General features: G+C 40.8%; 1 protein-coding gene across 1 annotated transcript; it reads left to right on the top strand.

Moving 5' to 3' along the window:
* Positions 1-565: 565 nt before the first annotated feature.
* olfm3a (olfactomedin 3a) lies at positions 566-19368 on the top strand. Its single transcript, XM_068709522.1, has 6 exons — positions 566-866; positions 13357-13500; positions 15651-15806; positions 16977-17196; positions 17773-17879; positions 18139-19368. Exons 1-6 carry the CDS (start codon positions 747-749, stop codon positions 18814-18816), a joined length of 1425 nt encoding a protein of 474 aa, XP_068565623.1. The 5' UTR covers positions 566-746; the 3' UTR covers positions 18817-19368.
* Positions 19369-21997: the final 2629 nt, after the last annotated feature.

Here is a 21997-nt window from a genome sequence, read left to right as displayed (position 1 = left end):
GATTGTGAGTAAATTGTGGAGCAAGTTCATATCCACGAAGCAGCTGCTCTGAATCTCTGCCAGCACAATGTCCATCGTAACATGATCAACACTTTATCAACGAGACGCTTTAAGAGTCAAAGGCCGGCACCACCAGCACATCATTACTGATATTACAAATACTGGAATCTATCCCATCAGTTCCTTATGATGCAATGCTGTTTTTTTTTGTGTTATTATCATCATCATCATCTATGCATAGTAATTTGAGTAGAAGCTAAATGACACACACACACACACACACACACACACACACAAACCTGTATTTTTTGACAGAATCTTGAGTGATAGTAAGAGGTATTGACACTGAAATAAACACGTATGTTTGATATTATATTATGTTTTTGATGAATGGATGGATGGAGAAAGATGATACTATAGAAAGATGCTACAGATGGGTGGGTAGGTGGATAGATGGATAGATATTTGATAGATGGGTGGGTAGGTGGGTAGGTGGATACACCCGTCGAGTGATGTCACATCCACCCTTGCTGCGCCTCCCCTGCAGTCTGCTGGAACTAAAATATTTGAATATTTCCCTCTCGCTCCAAACTTTTTTTTTCTCGGCTGTGCTTTCACACGGAGCGCCGGGGAGCAGCGGGTGTGATGCCGGTGAACGCGTGGACCCTGTGCCGCCGACGGAGCGCTCTCTCTGCGGCCGGACTACAGTAGAGCTGCGGTGAGGTGAACGAGAGGACAGAGGCTCTATGGTAAAGGACTGCGCCTTGGACAAAAGTGGCTGCCAGGAGCCCGGAATCATGCGGGTCCTGTTGAGCGTCCTGTACCCCGTCCTCTCCCTCACCATCTTCGGATTATACCCCTCTCTGGTGAGCTTCTTATCGCATGTCTTTTTTAATGGCTTATTGACACTTGTTTCATATCGGAGCATTGCTATACTCGTTGCTCACTATCTACGGCTGTATTTCACTCGGGTTTTAGGACACAGGCTTCAGCCGGTAGCCTGTCGTATCTGTACGGTGTATGGGCTCACCTCGCCCCGATACTGGTTCTTTGACGGAGGCTGTCATGCCAAACTTCACTCACAAGTCCCTCAGTTTAATATTGCTTCTTTTACCACCAGTACTATAAAGCCGGTTAGACACGATGACACAAAGAGCTTCACTAATCCACAGCATGCACTTCACTTCGGTGTCGGTGTAATTCACCGAGCTGCGCGTACTTCCATGATAATAATGATTTAAAATATAATAGGAGTAGGCTCATCAGTATGCATGCCGCGCTCCTCCACCAAGGTGGGCTGAAGCATGAATCAATTCTGAAACTTTTGAACATGCAGCGCTAGTTAGTGGATCATGTGTGTGGAGAACTGGTGAATAGACATTTAACTCCCGCGTTTCATTGCATTTCTTTCTAAGATCATGCATATCATATGCAGAACATCCCTGAATATCATTGCGTTAATTGTGATGTCTGAGGTCGGGTTCATGCTGAAACACGAGACCTTTGTGACTAATCACTTTCAGCATATTATGACCCATCCTGCCCACTTGTGGATCGTCTTTTATTTGTAAGATATATGTGTTGCGATGTCATTTCAGCACAGCCTATTGATTGTTTTTAACTCATGGTGATGACAAAGACTCGGTCTCAGAGGAAAAACCTTTTTGTCCACCAAGGACGGTCTCTCTTCTGTCAGAATTTGGTTATTTAATTATCTTTGTGCAAAGTAAATTTGAGGGGATTGTATGGGCAGTGATTTGTAGTTTCGTACAATAACTGTGACTTAAGGACAGCTCAATGTGTCTTCTGACTGATGGAGGAGTCAATGTGTCTCTGGTCTGGTGGTGAGGGTGTGGAGCTGTCCGCTTGCTGGTGCTGAAACTTCACCACACAAGCTGTCTGGCTCTCCCAGGATGGGAGAAAACATTATCATTCTCATTTGATCATTATATTATCATTTCATATGCAGTTCTCTGGACCTTTTTAAGCAGAGACAGTACACCCAACAGCAGATCCTGCTTTATACAAAGTGTCCTTAAACCATGAGGCGATAAATCAATTTAAAGCAGAAATAACAAATGTCTCTGTTCAGCTTCTCCGATGTGAAGTCCTGCTGCTTTTTCAGTTTCAGATGATCTCCAATTATTTATTTTTGTGTGACTTGTGGTCTTACAGAAAAAGCATTTTAATGCGTCGGTTTGTTTTGTTTCAACACTTTGTAGGTTAAATAATTCAGTGAAAGTGTGATGTATACATTAACCAGAGATGAGAATACTCTTTGCAGACATGTCCTCAAGTTTCTGTTATTGTGTTAACAGAAAGCTCTCGATATCTGCTGTCGACCCCTTTACGGTTCACTTTCTATCTTTCATCGGTTATGATTAAATCAATAGAATACACCGCTGCCATTGAGGAATATGTGATATGGCTGCAGCAAGACCTGCATGCAAATTGCTAGCACGCTGCGTTCTGCTTCAGTGTTTAAAAAGATGTGGGAAGGGAAAGCTTTTGTAGTAATACGCTAAGCTTGCAATGATTAAGCTGTCGCTCACAGGCGGTCAGACGCTGTACACAAGGCTTTGTTCGTTACAGTGAGGGGCGCCTCTGCCCCTTGTATGTAAGGAAATGTCTCTTTTAGCTCAGTTTATTAGCATGCTGTATTTAAATAACCTGAACACAGATGAAATGTCTGAAGTTGGGGTGAATGGTATGGAATCCTCTCTGCTGTAGTGTGGCCTGATGCTGGCAGATATTACTCTGCATTGTACACTAGGAATCCCAAAGGAGCCTTTGTGAGAAAATGAAATATTTGCATATTTAGTTTTCCCTTATGGTCTGTGCCAGCCGGGTAATTACACAGTGACTGCTAACGGCATTGTGTTCCTCTCATCATGATCAAAATGATGACTGGAATTTGTGTTTTATGATTACACATTATATCCTGCACCTGGAGGACGTATTGATTGGAGGAGAGAGAGAGAGAGAGAGAGAGAGAGAGAGAGAGAGAGAGACACTTAATAGACTCCAGGAGTCTGACGTCACAATTCAACTGCCCACTTAGACTTCACTAGACCCAGCGTTCCTTCATCCTCACAGCTAATGGTGAAAAAACATCAATTTAGAGATTTTAGGTTGAATCACATTCATTTGTTTGTTATGACTCTTTTATATGGTCTGGTAATGCCAGTCTGAGATAGGCTAAACGATAAGTCGTATTTCCAGTATCACAGTACCTGCAGTATAACAGTACCTGCAGTATCACAGTACCTGCAGTATCACAGTACCTGCAGTATCACATACAGACAGTATCTCCAGTACGCTCGTTCTACATTCAGCTACACCAGCAGTCATGACTTGACATTTGCAGCTGAATGTGAATAATAATAATAATGGAGCGGTAGATACTGTAGAAGGGCTTCATGTATTTCTGCTGTACTAAACCTACCAATGCATTGTCAGGACAGGGCTGTTGCGCTTACAGCAATGGTGCCGTGTTGTTCCCCGGGATACGAAGTAGCAGCTGGTTTGTAACAGTAAACCTTAATTCTCCTCAACATGTTTGGATGAAAAGTGAACGATGTGCATTGAACAACACCGAAGTAACAGCGAGTCATGGGGATGTTTGGGAGCACCTTCTCTGGGGATTACGTTCCAATGCCAGTGGGATGGAGCTTTGTGTAGGCACTTACCCTTCGTGTTAGCCACTGTGAGTAGGTGGCAGACAAACACGCACACACACACACACACACACACACACACACACACACACACACACACAAAGTCTGATCCACTTGTAATCTAAATGCAACTTTTGCCAATTTACCACCTGACAGTTTTCAGCCTCGGCTTCTGTTGAAATGTTTCATGTTTTGATCGCGTGTGATTCATACATAAAATGTGATCACAGCTGCAAAGGTTGGGGAGAATGTTTAGTCCTCTCATGTTGATCATTAATCATATGGAACATGAAAGGGCGTTCTCTGAGATGACTGTGTGTTGTAGAGCTGATGCCGTCTGAGACTCTTTTCCAGCTGCATTAGTATTTGTGCGGATGATGCTGCGCTCAGGCTCGGTAGTCGTCTGCCACAGATGCCAGATTAGAAGATGAGAGATGCTGTAGGCGAACACCTACACATGCGCACAACCAGTTCATATTGCACATCACAGTTGCCACCGGGGGCCAAATTAAAGATGACACCCTCTAAATATGTCTGTGTCGACACAAACAAAGCAAACAGCCAGCCACAAGACCGCCAGCGCAGTCGTTAGCTGTGACGCTGCATGTTTCATGTTTGAAGAAGGGGGGCGGGGTAGTCAGAGCTGATGGACTGGAAATAAAGAAAGTCCACTGATGATGGATGTGAGTTGTTCTTCCCAGCAGCAGGGTAAATATGTGGCGCGTTCTGCTCGGTCTTGGACAGACGGTTTGAGTCTGCGTGAGGTTCTAATGACTTTCCTGTCACTTTCTTTTAATGCGTGCTTTAGGACGTGTCAGTTGTTAGCTATGTGGGGAAGGAACAATAATAATAATAATTAATATAATTATTATTATAATAATTCAATTGAGCTTATCTTTGTCAGGCAGGTGAATTAATCCTGTTGATTAGTAATAAGATGTCCAAGTACTGACAGTGACCAGTAAGCCAGGTTCGTCTGAACAGTGCTCTGCTCTTGCATGCCTCGTGCCGTTTTGTGTTTTTCTGGCTTCTAGTCCAGACGATTCCCTCTAAAAGGATTCACATGAGCAGAGATTATACTAATGTGTGTCATTATGAAATGCTTAAAATCGAATCGCTGTCTTTAAAGTGACTTTCCCCTGTTTTGAGCTCTTTCTCACTCCTCTGGGTGAATGCAGTTAATACTAGTCTAAGCCATAATTACAGGAGTTGAGACATGATGTTGAAACCACCGGGGGCACCGTTACGACCCTCTCCCTCTGTTGCCCTCATGATTACAGTAATTACAGCCCAAGCGGAGCTCGCGTCACGTGCGTATCGCTGGATGAGAGCTGAGCGGCTGGACCGGAGAGGAGTGGAAGACGTTTGTGGTCTCAATGAATTTATACTGGACTCATTCAACCGGAGAGAGGATTATGGGCCTGCTTGTTAATTTCTTACTAGCAAACATAAAATGTAATATAACTTATTAAGTAGCTTTAGACAGAGAGGCAGATCTCGGCTGACGCTTAATTACTAGAGCAGAGCAGAGCAGAGTCTCAGTTTAATGTAGGTTACCGAAAACTCAAAGTATACAACGAGAATAATTGCAATGTGTCTATTTTGTATCTTAAGTTAGTTTTTTTCTTAGTCCTATTGCTAAGCCTTTCATTCTCGCACAGTTTATATGTTATATACACTTACATCTGGGGCAGATGTACCACTCAACATGAATAAAATATTACTTGATTCTTGTTATAGCAGAACTATTGTTTTCACGACTGAAGTGACAACTTGGCAGATCTGCTCGGCTGTAGCTGACTCCTGTTAACGAGCATCTTGTAAATAGTGTTCATAATAATGTCGATGGTTACGTACATGATATAAAACAATTGATGCTAAAGCTGCATGTACCGGGCAAGAAGTCAGCATCCTCAGCAGCTGATGATGCTTGTAGAAGATGTTGAATATCACATTGTACAGTTAGCTGCTTAGCTGACACACTAGCTGACGTGATGCGCTCATTAGAAGTCAATACTTGGTTATGTAGGCATTAAGATTGGAAGCCATGCATTCTAAAAACTCTAGCAGATGAACTCTCCTGTTTAAGTGAATCTGTTTCAGCCAAGTCAGTCTACTGTAGATGACTGTCTGCACCCTAAATGGATCCCCGCCCTGCTGAGCGTGGCCTCGCTCTCTTAAACTTATTTCTTCGGCTGGTGTCATGATTGCAATTCCGTTTGCTATCCTGCACTCTCTATCCATTCTTTACATCTTCACTCTTGTATTTTTGTTTTTTGAAAGGCTATAAACCACCCTCCACAAATGTGTGTATGTATATAATATATATATATATATATATATATATATATATATATATATATATATATATATTATACGATGTCACTATGGCCCCATGCACACAGCGTCAACATGTGGAGAAATCCAAAGCTTGACAGACCTGCCACGCTCATTGTTCGGGGGAGAACGGTCCATTGTAGATTTCCAGAGCAGCTGCAGCACAGTGCAGGTCAACACCAGCCTTACTGTTCATTGTGAGGATCCGGTGTTGGTGTCTGATCTTCAAAACCAAAGAAGTGCTTCTGTCTTGTCTCTGTCTTGCACACATGTTCACCACTCGTACAGTACAGCAGCAGCAGCCTCCAGCGACATCAAAGAGTCCACAAACCAGTTAGCCAGCTGGAAGCAACAAGGCACGCTCAAAGCTATGAAAGCTATGCGAAGAAATGTAAAATCAGTCACTGAAGTGAAAATATAGGACATAAGTTTATGTAATTACAGCAAATAAATTGCCATATAAGTTCAAAGGGCGTCATGGATACTCTGCACATACTAATGGGATGGAATCTAAGAGTTTAAAGCTTTCCTCTGACGGTTTATCCTGGTAGATCCTATAATTGCGATCATTGCTTATTGCCCCCCTGATGCCAAATCAGCGTGAACACATACATCCTTAATTTATGCATTACGTTATTTTAGTCTTCTGCTTCTACATCAGAATGGAGGATAAAGTGAAGAGTCTGTAGGCGCAGCCTCGACATCCCTCACCGACACCACTGCGGAGCATAATTAGAACAGAACATTCAAAGGTTAGAAGAAATAATCAAGTTTAAACAGTCTGCCGGTTCCGTGACATTAGTATGGCAGGAATGTCCTTTTCCAAGATTCAGAGAACTTCTTTTTTCTTATGCAGTACTGATGAGCATACTCTCACTTTACACACACACTTACCCCGCACAGCTGCTGAGACATGTTGATGACGTGGATTTGATTTGGGCTTCAATTGAAGAAGGGTTCTTATCCCGGCACTCTGCTCCACTAGATTTACCAACATAATAAGTACAAATCCCAATTACAGGGCCTCCTCCTGTGAAAAGAACCCCAAAAGAGTAATGCTCAAGATGAGGGTGCTTAAAATGTCATCAATACTTACCGTACTAATCCTATGTTTTCATTTTGGTAACACGGATTTACCGCCTCTACTACCCACCATTATTTGAGTCATTTGTACCCTGACTTCATTTCAGCATATTGAGGAAAGATTTACGTCAGAGCAGCGTCAACGATGCTTGGTATTCTGCTCGTGTATGCATGTAGCAGTCAGTGTGGCCCGAACATGTCCACTGGCTTTACTCCGATACTGTTTGATCATCGTCCTCCGTGGTGCTCATGACTGACACGTCGTCTTGTTCGGCCAGAAGACTCACTGAAGCACACCCCAGAGGAGAAAGCACAAGGGTGGGAACCAGATAATGCCGTAGCTCATTCAGAGACCGTCTCGGGCAGAATTATCTATTCCATCTTCTCTTTGCTGGGGTCAAAATGGGCAAGAAGGTGGAACACCTCGAGGAAATGAATCTCCCTGCGCGCCTTTCATCACCGTCACATTTGAAAGAAGCGATGGCATTTTCTTTCACTGTGTCTTTTGCCCCTCCCTCTGTCCCTCCGTACCACCCGCTCTCTGTCAGTATCTTACTGGACCCTCCATGGTCTCAGGTTCAGAGTTGCCAGGATTGCTGTTGCCGGCGTTTAGCGGAGTTACCGTTTGTCATAGTTGTCTGGGATGCCGGCATCAGTCTGGTTACAGAGCTGGCTGCACATGCAAGTTGATTTTCCCCTGCCATTAGAGCTAAAATGTTAACTCATTTAAGCAGTATGATCATCAGTTACAGAGCTGACATGCGCATTCCACTTCACTTGCCTCCAATACCCTGGCGGCTTTTTGTTTGGACAGGTTGATAGATGACTGGATAGATAGCATCTGTTTAGCTCTCTGTCTTGTGGCAGGCAGGACGGCAGACTAACTGATATGAGATTCAGCTTTATTGGCATCACTGACACATGGAGCCGTCTCTAAACGTATTAATAGGGCTGTTCTTTAAGTTTTAATATCACACAGTGCTCATTCTAACCTGCTGAGTCGAAAGCAGGTCGATGCAAAGCAAAGTAGATGCAGGACTAATTCCCAACACGTTTGTTGATCCTGTCTGCTAACTGCTTTAAAGATCTAAACAGATGATCTCAGCGAGTGAAGCTGTAAAGGCATGAATGACTTATACGAGTATTCAGTCTATCGCCTTAGAGCTGTGTGTCTGACAGCTGTGGGGAGGAAGGGGCCACTTGAGGAATGGCCTGCTGAGAGTCAGCTTGCTCTACCATATGTTACACTCCAGTGGCAAAACAATGATAATGGCTACCTAGAATTAGAGTATGTGTGTCCATGTGTTGTCTGTCTGCAGCTCCAGATGATGCTGAGGATATGTGGATACCTCTCAAGCTGTTTATCTAGACTGGATTCATAGCACATTGATTTCTGCCACTGCAGCCTCTCACCTCACCTGTGGTTCCCCTCTGGGGACCAGACCCATGCAGGATAGCAAACGGAATTGCAATCATGACACCAGCCGAAGAAATAAGTTTAAGAGAGCGAGGCCACGCTCAGCAGGGCGGGGATCCATTTAGGGTGCAGACAGTCATCTACAGTAGACTGACTTGGCTGAAACAGATTCACTTCAACAGAAGAGTTCATCTGCTAGAGTCCAACACTAACCCGCTCTGAAGCATTTTACCTGTATTCACCTGTCCACCTGTCTCATTCCCTCATCAACCCGCTCCCACTTTTCCTCAATCACACAAAAGGTTGATGAGGACTAAGAGATGATTACGTGTGAAGTAGGCAAAGTGAAACAGATGTTGATGACAGAATAACAAACAGCAAAATGGATTCAATTAGGTGTGTAATCGTCAGGATACCTGTCTGCTGGGAAGAGCGTGAAATCTTCCTCATGGAGGATTCATTAAACTTCTAGTTTGTGCTTCGTGGGTGCTGTTGACTCTGCATGTTTTCTGTGCAGCATGTCAGCTGTGAGCAGACACGGTACAGATGAACATATCAACTTAACAAATGACAATAAAATAGGTTTATCGCTCCAAGAAAAGGTACATAAATCTTCTATTTTAATCAACACCTTCAATAAATGTACTTACTGAGGAAGTCAACCTCTTACAGGTCGTAACAGGTTGACACGTCTACCGATCTTATTTCATAAATGATATTCTTCATTTTCAGTGTTTAGAACAGCAAATACTTGCTGACAATCTTTGAATGTTGCCTGCTTTATCTCCTGATCCTGATAATGAGCCACAAATAAATTGCTTTTTTCCAAATAATTATCTTTTGCTTCTTGGAATTATACTATGAAATGTAACACAAATAATCTCCTTTTAATTATGTTGCCTATCACAGCCACATATCTACCAATTGAAAATGCAGCGCTGCAGGCAACATTTTGGACAAACTCATTAAAAAGAAATGACGTATGCAGCGTTGCCCTGGTTACCAGGTGGTTTGGATGGAGACGGGGGAGGACTGGTCCTCACGGAGAGAGATGGTGTTAATTGATGGAACCGTGCATACTCTTAACTCCGCAGTACACACTGTACAGTTATGAATCAGAATGATTGGTTTGATGTACACATAGAACAGACGTTTCAGACTGGTGCTGCTGTAAAGAAAGACAAAGTTAGTAGAGCTGCTGTGCATCATTGTGATGGAGACTGCAGATGGAAGAGATACCTGCTCTCTGTACAGAGTCACCAGAGTAAAGGGAAGACCTGTGGAGTACAGGCTGCTAGCTGTTTGTGTATATATATATATATATATATACATACATATACATATATCTTTTTTATTTTTAAGGGAATGACATAAGTTTTGTAGGTATTCGTTCATAAACGAAAGGTTAAGTGATCAGAAGTTATTACAATTCATCCTGAGAGCAGCGTAACGGTCTCGACAAAATGTCATTGCAATCCATCCACGAGCTGAAGAGACATTTAAAACCACAAATGTCAGCGTCATGGTAGCTCCAGAGGAGAAGTCAGGGCTGTTCAAAGTCATGAAGGTACATCGTGAAGGTACATCATGAAGGTACATCGTGAAGTAGTTTAAGTAGTATTATTATTTATTAGAGGCATACTTTACTATTAAAAAGCACCTTATAAAACTGGCAGCCTTTTAGCAATATTAGGCTAAGTCAAGCACAGTAAACTAGTCCTGCAATAAACCAAAAGTCACACAACACAACACAACCTGTGGCCTGTTCAGGTACGTCACATTGTGTTAAGAATACCTCCAGTCCTGTGTGGAAAAGAATAACTCTATGAACCAGTTGTCCTTAATCTCTAAGTCTATTACAACACAAATCTGGCCAGAGAAGATGTTGGTACAGCATGCACAGACACAGACATATCAAAAACTTAAAGTGACATTACATTTCCTCAGCCTTTTACTTTCTCCTGTGTCATATAGATAGATGTATAATCACGCCACCATGGAGAGGAAACACAATGTTGTGCAAACCGTGGTTCAGACTTTTAACAGAGGACTCTGGAACATCTAACAGGACTTATCTTAGCCTCCAGACATGCAGAGCCTCTTCACTCTGAGGCCAAACCATGACCATGGACCAAGCACAAATCATGCTGCTTCATGTCTATTACATCTTGTCATCTGGTTATTCCCTGTTGGCCAGATTGCCGATACAGTCATAATATACTGTACTGTAAATGTCACTCTTGGCTTCAATGAGGCTCGAAAGTGAGACTGACCTTGTGTGCAGCAAGAAAAGTAATGAAGTCATAATCATTCATTATTAGTGGCTATTGGGCTGTCTTACAATCTTTTAGTCAGTAAGTTGTATTCAACCATTGGGGAATAGATAGAATATGATAATATCAGATCACCCCGTTGGATGTCGGTGGATGCCATAACAAACAATTGGGCAAAATGTTGGTTTGTATTGAATCGCTGTTAGTACTGCGTACTCATCGATTCTCTTTCAGCTGCACACTCGCTAACGTTACGCTACACACAACCTACACACCGATGCCTTGAAGGAGTTTGCTACTCGTATGACTTTAGTTTAAAAAAGGGAACCCTGGTCGGTTGCAATGAAGCGTCTTATTATGTGTAATAAACCACCAGGAAGTGAGAGTATTAGTTCACAGCCTGGTCAAAATAAATGTTAATTCTTGATTGACGTAATAAATCTGGTATGAGTTATAGAAAGCGTTAATGCATCTTAGTGCCGATTGGGCTGTATGATATTGTCTGTTGATGACTACTGCACAGATGACCATTAGTCTGACCACGGCCGAGAAAGACGAGATCAAGAAGAGAACTACAGAGAAAACACAAATGTGTGTTGGCAACCTGTTCTGTGTCTGTGTGTGTGTGTGTGTGTGTGTGTGTGTGTGTGTGTGTGTGTGTGTGTGTGTGTGTCATGCCTGCAGAGAGGAAAAGTCTTCTGTGAGCAGCTGGGGAGAGCTTTGAGCTGCCGTGTGCTGTTTTGTGAGGATGATTAATGACTAGACTTTGGCGTGAATCTCTGTGAAACCGTTGTAGCCTCGGGGTCTGATCCTCGTCTACCCGACGTAGCGAGAGATAGAGCTTATTGAAAAATTAGTCTTTGTCTCATCAACAACATAGTTTCATGAGTCAAATGCGATGTTATAAAACTAGACGAGGTAGAACATGTTGCTCCTTGTGTGTGATAAACTAATAACTAATGCTTGTCGGTGCTTGTATGGAACCATACAATGTGCCGTCATGCATCAGTAAGTGATGTTTAATCGGTAAGCATCGGTGAGACTGTTCTGTCATTGTTTTTACTTCTGTCTGTTTCCCTTCATTTCCTCCTCAGCACACGTTGGTTTATTCCTCACCCGTCTCATCTTCCTATGCTTGCTGCCTTCGTATTTCTCTGTCGTGGTGCGCCTGCATACATACTCTCCTACCTCCATCTCTTTCCCATAATTGACAGTCAAGTCCTCTTTCTTGTTGTTTGTCAGCATTGTCCTGTTTTCATTGGGGGTGTTTTTTTAGCTACTGTTTTCCTTCATGACCACCTCTTTAACTATTCTACTTCTTCTTTTTCTTCAGATGTGTCACTCGGGTTATAGTGGATGTCCAGGTTTACCATCAAAGTCCTTGGTGACAAAGAACATGAATATTTATACGAGTACAAAAGCATCTTCAGGCTTGTTTGTCTGTTTTTGCTCCATTGAAGCGTCAGCTAAATCTCTCTATTGCTAGAGAAAATACTTGAAGTTACTCAAAGTTTATGTCCGGCGTTTTTAAAGTGCACTGTGCAATGTGAATGGAGAACACCTGATTCTGAATGGCAGTTTGAACATCGTGGTGTGGCTGTAAAATACAGTAACAGGAAAATAACTTAAGCTAGAGTTTGAGAAAGAACCGCATAAATAAACAAAACTAAGATTTTGATTGGTATATATATATATAGATATATATATATATATATAGATATAGATTCTGCGTTCTGTAAATGTTAGCATCTTTGGCTAATAGCTTACTAACTACAGTGGTAACCACCGTTAACATTACTTAAAAGGCCAAGGAGCATGTCGTACTCTGTGGGGTTACAGGTCATGGTACAATCTGAGACTACAGCCATGAAAACATGAAGGATCTCTGTTTCGCTTGTCCAGGTAGGCTGTGAACAGTGAGGATCAGGACTTTGTTAACAAAGACATGCACTTGTCAATCCCTTCTAACATACAGAAAACCAGGCAACATATCAACACATTTAAAACTAAGCACAATGTTTCACCTGCTAGAAATCTGCAAGTTAAAGGGCAGACAGCCTGCAGGGGTTTAGAGTGGAGGCAGTCACATGTCTATGCATTCTGTCCATGATCCAGACCTGAGAGAAGGCTTGACTCCTGAAAAGTCTTCCATAACTTTTTGTTAATTATATGCTTTGTCAGCAATCCAGATGCCCAAATGTTTGTAAGAAAGGGATTATCTCAGTAAAGTAATACCTGATATACTAGTCTGGGGATGGAACTAATTAGTGTGTTTAGTCATAGTGAAATGGCAGCTTAAAAGCATCTAACATCCAATTTATTATGATTTGATATTATTAAAGTTGAAATTGGTCATGATCATTGTTTCTTGCGAGGTGTAGAGCTGTGCACCCCTCTTAGCACATTGTCTGTATAGGTTTTTTTCAAAGTGGATGCATATGTAGCACCATATCTTTGTAGCTTTCCAAAGAGAACAGGTGTCACATAATTATGAAGTCAATGATAATACATGCAAAACATGATCTAAAATATCGATCTAACCTTAGTGCGTATAAATGTGTGCTTGCAGACTATCGGCCCAAAGGAGGGCTGGCAGGTGTACAGCTCGGCCCAGGATGCTGATGGGCGCTGCATCTGCACAGTGGTGGCACCAGAACAGAGCCTGTGCTCCAGAGATGCCAAGAGCAGACAGCTCCGCCAGCTACTGGAGAAGGTAAGCACATATAAAAGGGGATATACACCACCCCAGTGCAGCACGAGCACACAGAAGCACACACTCTTCTGTTAAAGATGGGAATTACGAAGGGATAAAGCTCTGCAAGCTTTTTTGTTCTTTTGAGGATGTAATACTCGTCTTAAAGCAGGTTTTATCATGTGCGTTTGTTCTTTCTCAAAATTAGCCCGTCACACATTCAGGCACACACAGCCTCACCAGGGAACACCCGTCAAAGTGTCTTTCAATTTGTTCAGCAAAAATAAAGAAGCGAGAGGAAGTCATCCTCACTTCACATGTCAAGATTATAGTATACTTTACTCTACTATACTATACTAATCTACACTATATTATACTATACCATACTATACTATACTAATCTACACTATATTATACTATACCATACTATACTATACTATACTAATCTACACTATATTATATTATACCATACTATACCATACTATACTATACTATACTATACTAATCTACACTATATTATACTATACCATACTATACTATACTATACTAATCTACACTATATTATATTATACCATACTATACCATACCATACTATACTATACTAATCTACACTATATTATATTATACCATACTATACTATACTATACTAATCTACACTATACCATACTATACCATACTATACTATACTATACTAATCTACACTATATTATACTATACCATACTATACCATACTATACTATACTATACTAATCTACACTATATTATATTATACCATACTATACCATACCATACTATACTATACTATACTAATCTACACTATATTATACTATACCATACTATACTATACTATACTAATCTACACTATATTATATTATACCATACTATACCATACTATACTATACTATACTATACTAATCTACACTATATTATACTATACCATACTATACTATACTATACTAATCTACACTATATTATATTATACCATACTATACCATACCATACTATACTATACTAATCTACACTATATTATATTATACCATACTATACTATACTATACTAATCTACACTATACCATACTATACCATACTATACTATACTATACTAATCTACACTATATTATACTATACCATACTATACCATACTATACTATACTATACTAATCTACACTATATTATATTATACCATACTATACCATACCATACTATACTATACTATACTAATCTACACTATATTATACTATACCATACTATACTATACTATACTAATCTACACTATATTATATTATACCATACTATACTATACTATACTAATCTACACTATATTATATTATACCATACTATACCATACCATACTATACTATACTATACTAATCTACACTATATTATACTATACCATACTATACCATACTATACTATACTATACTATACTAATCTACACTATATTATACTATACCATACTATACCATACTATACTATACTATACTAATCTACACTATATTATACTATACCATACTATACCATACTATACTATACTAATCTACACTATATTATACTATACTGTACTAATCTATACCATACTATACTATACTATTCTATATTCTATACTATACTATACTATACTAATATACACTATAGTATACTATACTATACTATATTTTACTATAATATACTATATTATACTATACTATACTATATTATACTTTACTATATTATACCAATCTATACTATCCTATACTTTACTATATTATACTATACTATATTATACTATACTATACTATTCTATACTATACTAATCTACACTATATTATACTATACTATATTATACTAATCTGTACTATACTATACTAATCTATACTATGCTACACTATACTAATCTATACTGTACTATACTATACTATACTATACTAAATAATCTATACTATACTATACTAACTAATCTATACTATACTAACTAATCTATACTATACTAATATATACTATACCATACTATATTATACTAATCTGTACTATACTATACTAATCTATACTATGCTACACTATACTAATCTATACTAATCTATACTATACTATACTATACGACACTACACCATACTACACTACACTATACTACTTAATGTCGATTTGTGAATAGTAGCCCTGTGTGGGTGATTTTGTATCATTGTTTTATTCTAGGTGCAGAACATGTCTCAGTCTATTGAGGTGCTGAACCTGCGCACTCAGAGGGATTTCCAATATGTCATGAAGATGGAAAACCAGATGAAAGGCCTGAGGACCAAGTTCAGACAGATTGAGGATGACAGGAAATCCATCATAGCCAGAAATTTCCAGGTATTCTTCATTCTCGTTTAATCACTGCCTGGTTCAATCAAATTTTCAAGCGATCTTTTCTATTTAGCTTCTCTATATTTAGCTGAAACGTTTTCATGCGACATTCATTTCACAAATGCTATTACACTTCTTTTTGAGAGGATCGATACCTCTCTCAATGTCTTAATGGTAAATATGAGACTACAGCTAGCAGCTGGTTAGCTTAGCTCAGCATAAAGACTGGAAACGGGGAAACTACCAGACTGGCTCTGTGTGAACACCATTGTGTAACAATGGTGTTCACACAGAGCCATAGTTACTGGTCTGACATGATGGTGTTATCAAGTCTCCTCATCCTTTATGTCAGTGCTAATAATAGTCCCTGCTGTTTGAGTTGTTGAGAATAGCCAGGATAAGAGCTGAGGAGCCTATATAACGTCTTTGTCAGCATGCAGACCTTTTGTGTGTACATGAAAATAAAGAATTCTTACGCCACAAAAGAAGCTCTCTAATTTATTTTACAGTCTCTGGTTATTTCAGAAGCTGTTTTCCTGCTACAGTTGTCCTGTGTGGATTGCGCTGGACAGCTGGTATGAGAGTAGGGATATCTCTAATGTGGCAAGTTAGACACTGAATGAGTTGGACTCATTCAACCGTGTGGAACAACCACCATGGCTATAATGAGATAAAGCCATGCTTTAAGAACACAAATTGTAGTTAAACACAGGAATAGATGTGTTTTAGTTAACCTTGTAAATACATGGTATGATCACAAGTTGAAAGGGTAAATGCATGGATAAATAATGAAAAGCTAATCTCTTCATGGTTGGCTAATGGTTCCATTAGGTGCTTCATGCAGCACAAGGCCAGTCTGCTTTCTCCTGATGAATAACACTATTCATTTACTGTCTCGTGGGACTACATATGCTGACATCATTTATAGAGCACTGAAGCAACAAGGGATACGTGTTTAATTCCTAATCAGTCACCAGTGGCACAGTCTCCCCAGTGGGTGTGCCGTTATGTTCTTTTGATGACAAATACTTGATGTACTGAGGCAGTACTGAGGCAGGGCTTGCTCCTCTGTCAAACAAAGTGTAGTTGTGTTTGTCCCTGACCATCACACCTATTTACATTGGACCACCTCTCCCTGTTTTCCATTTGTTGCTGCTGTCACCGTCACTTCTGCAGGAGCTTAAGGACAAGATGGACGAGCTGAAGCCCTTGATCCCTGTACTGGAGCAGTACAAGATGGATGCTGCGCTCATTTCCCAGTTCAAGGAGGAGATCAGGAACCTATCGGCAGTGCTGACAGGTATCCAGGAGGAGCTTGGGGCCTTTGACTACGATGAGCTCTATCAGCGAGTCCTACGACTGGACAGCAGGCTCCGCAGCTGTATGGGCAAACTGAGTAAGTGATGAACGCTGCCTGTGTAAGTGTGCAGTGATTTCTACTGTCTGATTAGGGATAGTGCTGGTACTGGTGAATAAATATTACTAGTGGCATTACAATAGTGGTTGCATGATTTCATGAATTGAAAAGACTACATCACTATCATAATAGTCTGTTGTCCTCATTGTACACGGCTGAAAACAACCAAAGGACAAACGTAGATCTTAAGAGACAACTCTGTCGCCTGGTTTCCTAGTAGTTAGGACTGCACCTGTGTACAGCAGGTGACTATTACAATCCCAGTTGCTTTTCTCTGTTGAAATGTGTTAAATGTGTTAAATGTGTTTAATGGCATTGTGTGTTCACCTCCATCCCATGCCAGTGAAGAAAAGAAGAAGCTGTGCTGCTTGAAACTACAAACAGCAGTTGCACCGTTATGCTTCAAGTTAAATAAAGCCGCTCGCTGCCGGCGCCATCTTAGTATGCACAGAGGGCACACTCTCTGGTGGCACAGGCATGAAATTGGCTTGAGAATTCTAGTTCGAGACCAAAACCACCACAGCACATCTTATCGCTGCATTTCTTTATTAACAGCATGTGGGAAATTAATGAAAATCACTGGACCAGTTACGATAAAGACATCTGGAACCCGGTTTGGGGCATGGATGACTGATCCTGCAGCATCAACCAGAAACAACAGGGTGAGTGATGAAAGCTTCCTGGGGCTGTGCAGTGTGTACAGTATGTATGTGTGTTGTGTATCTAGTTGTGTTATCATGGAGCGGGTTTGATCTCAGCTGATCTATAATGATGTTCCACATTCTAACATTTCTACATTATGCAAGAGAATTATAAAACAACAATATAATTTAAGAAGAGGTTGTAAATAGATTATTTCGACGGTTGTATGAGATGTCGGCTGATTCTCACCGCCCGTTCTCTTCCTCTGCTCTGGTGTAGGTTTGGTACATGGACAGTTACACTAACAGCAAGATTGTGCGCGAGTACAAAACAATGGACGATTTTGTAACAGGTGTGGTCTCCCGAACCTACAGCCTCCCATTTAAATGGGAGGGAACCAATCACATTGTCTACAACGGATCGCTTTACTACAACAAGTACCAGAGCAACATCATTGTGAAGTACAGCTTCGAGACAGGCAGCGTGCTGGCTCAGCGGGCTTTGGAGTTCGCCGGCTTCCACAACATGTACCCGTATACATGGGGGGGGTACTCCGACATCGATGTCATGGCCGACGAACTGGGAATGTGGGTCGTTTACGCGACCAATCAAAACGCCGGAAATGTCGTCGTCTCCCAGATGGATCCTGACACCCTGCAGGTGCTGAAGACTTGGAACACCGAATACTCCAAAAGGAATGCGGGCGAATCCTTCATGATCTGTGGGACGCTCTATATCACTAACTCTCACCTGTCAGGGGCAAAGGTTTACTACTCTTACTCTACCAAGACTTCAAGCTACGAATACATAGACATCCCTTTCCACAACCAGTACTTTCATATCTCCATGCTCGACTACAACGCCAGAGAGAGAGCACTGTATGCCTGGAATAACGGACACCAGGTCATATTTAACGTCACCCTGTTCCATGTCATCAAAACCGATGATGACTCTTAAACACGATCACAACTAAAGCACCATTTGTGATACGAGGACCTCTTAACTAACCAAATTTTCTTTTGTCAAAATGGACTCTGGTGTCTTTACTTGCCACTACTTGAACTTTTCTAATTTGGCTCTGGCTTCTTGGATGAACTGAGCATGGACACCAATGACTTGACACCTTACTGGATGAACATTATTTTAGACTTTTTCTTTGCTGCTGATCCGACTGGAATGCCTTATTTGCTTTGTTGCCAACTAAACACTCTAGAAAGCTTTTGCATGAATGTCCACATTTTGTCTGCAGTGATTTCCTATTATATTGCTGTTCTGTTGCAAATTTGTTCAGCTAAAAGTGTTTGCATTTCTGTCTATTTAAAAGTCTATTTAAAACTATTTAAAAATGAAAGGCAACCAACCTCTCCTTCATATTTGCTACCACATTAAGCTAGCCAATTATGAAATGTAGTAGCCACTCTTTAAAGATGGGCCTTTAAGATATTGTTGTCATGTATGTAACTGTAAGAACATTTGTATTTTTTATAAAAGAAAACCATATGAGAATATCTGTGCATTTTCATTCAAATTAAAATATTGTACATTTCATTAAAATGGTTTTGGCTGGCAACATGTCTATCTTATCTAGCCGATTCCAATCAGGAAATATGATTCCAACACTGAAACATTCATCTGTCTTTCACGGTTTTTTTGGTGTTTTTGATGAATTCATCATACGTCAGCTTCACTGAAAGGAATGAACCGGAGTCACGCCCCTTGATTTAAGGAGGTTATTATGGTGCTAAGGATGACGTGGACATACGTAATAAATACCCCTTCTTTATATTTTTCAATATAAGGACACATTTGAATAGATAGTCATCAGCTCCCACTGTCTCTCAAGAAGGAAGAGCTTTTCTTCCTCAACGTGTGGCATTGAGAGTCATCCTTTAGCATTTCAATCAGCATGAAGTGGCAATAAACCGCTGAGATGATTCACAGCGTTCACTAGAAGTTACTTCTCATCATCGTGTCTCCACAGTATCTTCAACAACACGGAGACGTGTGCGTCATGGTACCTGATGGTGGGTTTTGATGATGTTTTTATGGGTAAACACAGTCACGTCTTCACGCACATATAATGAAACACGCCTGAGGCAGAGCACATTTGCATGCACACTCACTCACACAGGCACACGGTTGGAGGTAATCTGTTAATTTGATCAGCCCTCAGGAATCACAGGGAACTGCAACATCAGTGACTGGCCTCTGACACAGCCTCCAATGGCTTTGAATTCAAACTCAAAAAGTTTTCTTTATTAAAAGTATGTTAGCTAATTAGAGAGGAGATTAAACAAAATGTCTGGAGACTAGAGGTGATGTAATGTGTAATTCAAATGCAGCTGTGTAGTGATCTGTTTTTGGTTTGAGGATGGAGATGTGTTTAGCCTCAGTGTGGTCTATGGGTTTACAGAACCACCTGACTATGTGATCAGGGTCTCAAGCAGCCCGTTCTGCTCTTCTTCCTCATTTAGTGATTCCCCATCTTGAGATCCAGGCTACAACGATAGACAGCGATGGAAAAAATGACCAAAATCTTCATCGGGGGATCTTTATTAAATATAAAATGGCTCATGCAGAGAGCTTTATCAGCATTGATCTCTCCACTGTTTGGATGGCTGGAGCATCGGATCACAGTCTGCATGTTTGACCACATCTGTATCTGTGCTCAGCGGCTGTCACAGGATACACAACACAGGCTGGATCCGCTCCAGTGGTTGATACATCAGACTGAATCAGAGCAGCCTGCTGGCCTCACCTGTGATGTGTTTCTTTTATTATTGGGCTCATTTGGATTCTTTTATCGTCAAAAGCTGAAGAAGCAGCCGTGCCAAGTGGGAAACTGACAAACACAGAAACCACGATAGTGGGAAGTGGCAGAACCGTTCTCTATTTCCTAAATACAACAAACGGTCATTTACATTTCTGTCAGACAGGAGAAAAGATGTTAAGGCCATAGATCATGGTCTAATGTAAACACAGGTGTGCTGGTCTTTGGAACCATGAAGGATTCCACAACGTACCATGCAGTCAGTCAGTATGATAGTCAGCGATAACATGGCATCATTCTTTGAAGTTGTGCGTTCTGATCTGCATGTTCACTGGTGTATTAGAGAGCTACTCTGAGAAACAATATTCAGTCCACCTCATCACCCTTTAAACCTTTAAAACGCATCTACAGAAATCACTTCTTATTACAAATACAAATTCCATGTATTCACACACACACACACACACACACACACACACACACACACACACACACACACACACACACAAACACACACACACAGCATCCTATTCCTCCACAGTAAATTGAGGAATGCCAGTGGAGCGTTCATGTTGGTTACACATGCTCTCTGCTGCTCTCTCTAGTTTGAAGGATTTGTGGAATCTAATGGAACACGTTCTGTACCATAGCAGAGCCTTCTGCTGTATTTCAGCAGAGGGGATCAATTGGGATTGTTCTGTGGTTCCTTTTCATTGATCCAGACATGGCTCTGCAGGACCGCTGCACACTGTTCCATTTCAGCTAAATTAATGGAAGTTCCCAAGAAAAGTCGTTTTGTTCACACGCTGTAATGACTAGGTGGTTTCTGTCAATAATCCTACTGAGTTCAATTGATTTCAAATTCACCTCATCCTGGATTAGGACTACAAACCAGGGTGTTCCTTCAGTTCTTTTTAAAACTTGTTTTGTGCTCAGACTCACTTTTCTGCGTTATTTCGTTTTCTGTGTCATCTGTCCAGATGTGACTGCTCAGGGCCTTATGAGGTATTTTAATTCCCTCTGAAGATGGGAAGCTACAACAAAAGTGAATGTCTGCTGCACTTTTAGGTAATTTGCTTGAAGTCAAGGAAAGGGGGCAGCAAACATCTGCCAGAACTATTTTACAGTCTCGCAACAAAACACAACTTCTATCTGGACTGACACATCAACAGAAGAGACCGAAGTTTCTCTGATGAATTCTAATTGTATTGTGAAATCCTCCCCGTCAACTCTTCAAAGCCCTAATGTAATATAGGTTTCATGAGAGACATCCAGAGCCACTTCAGCAAAGTGAGAGTTGAGGTACAGTCCAAATAAAATGCTCATCTGTGTCTCGTCGAATGCTCTCTTTCTCTCTCTTTCTTTTGA

Source organism: Cebidichthys violaceus, unplaced genomic scaffold (genome assembly GCF_023349555.1).
Source record: "Cebidichthys violaceus isolate CVI_PGR_0920_01 unplaced genomic scaffold, fCebVio1.0.p SCAF_15, whole genome shotgun sequence".
Classification (NCBI taxonomy): Eukaryota; Metazoa; Chordata; class Actinopteri; order Perciformes; family Stichaeidae; genus Cebidichthys; species Cebidichthys violaceus.
This window is presented reverse-complemented; position numbering and strand designations above follow the sequence as displayed.

What these genes read in the sequence shown, in the direction of transcription:
- olfm3a (XM_068709522.1), top strand. Translation starts at nt 747, where the DNA reads ATGGTAAAGGACTGCGCCTTGGACAAAAGTGGCTGCCAGGAGCCCGGA. An exon ending in TCATAGCCAGAAATTTCCAG is followed by an intron (nt 15,807 to 16,976) that starts GTATTCTTCATT and finishes TCACTTCTGCAG; the next exon opens with GAGCTTAAGGACAAGATGGA. An exon ending in CATCAACCAGAAACAACAGG is followed by an intron (nt 17,880 to 18,138) that starts GTGAGTGATGAA and finishes GCTCTGGTGTAG; the next exon opens with GTTTGGTACATGGACAGTTA.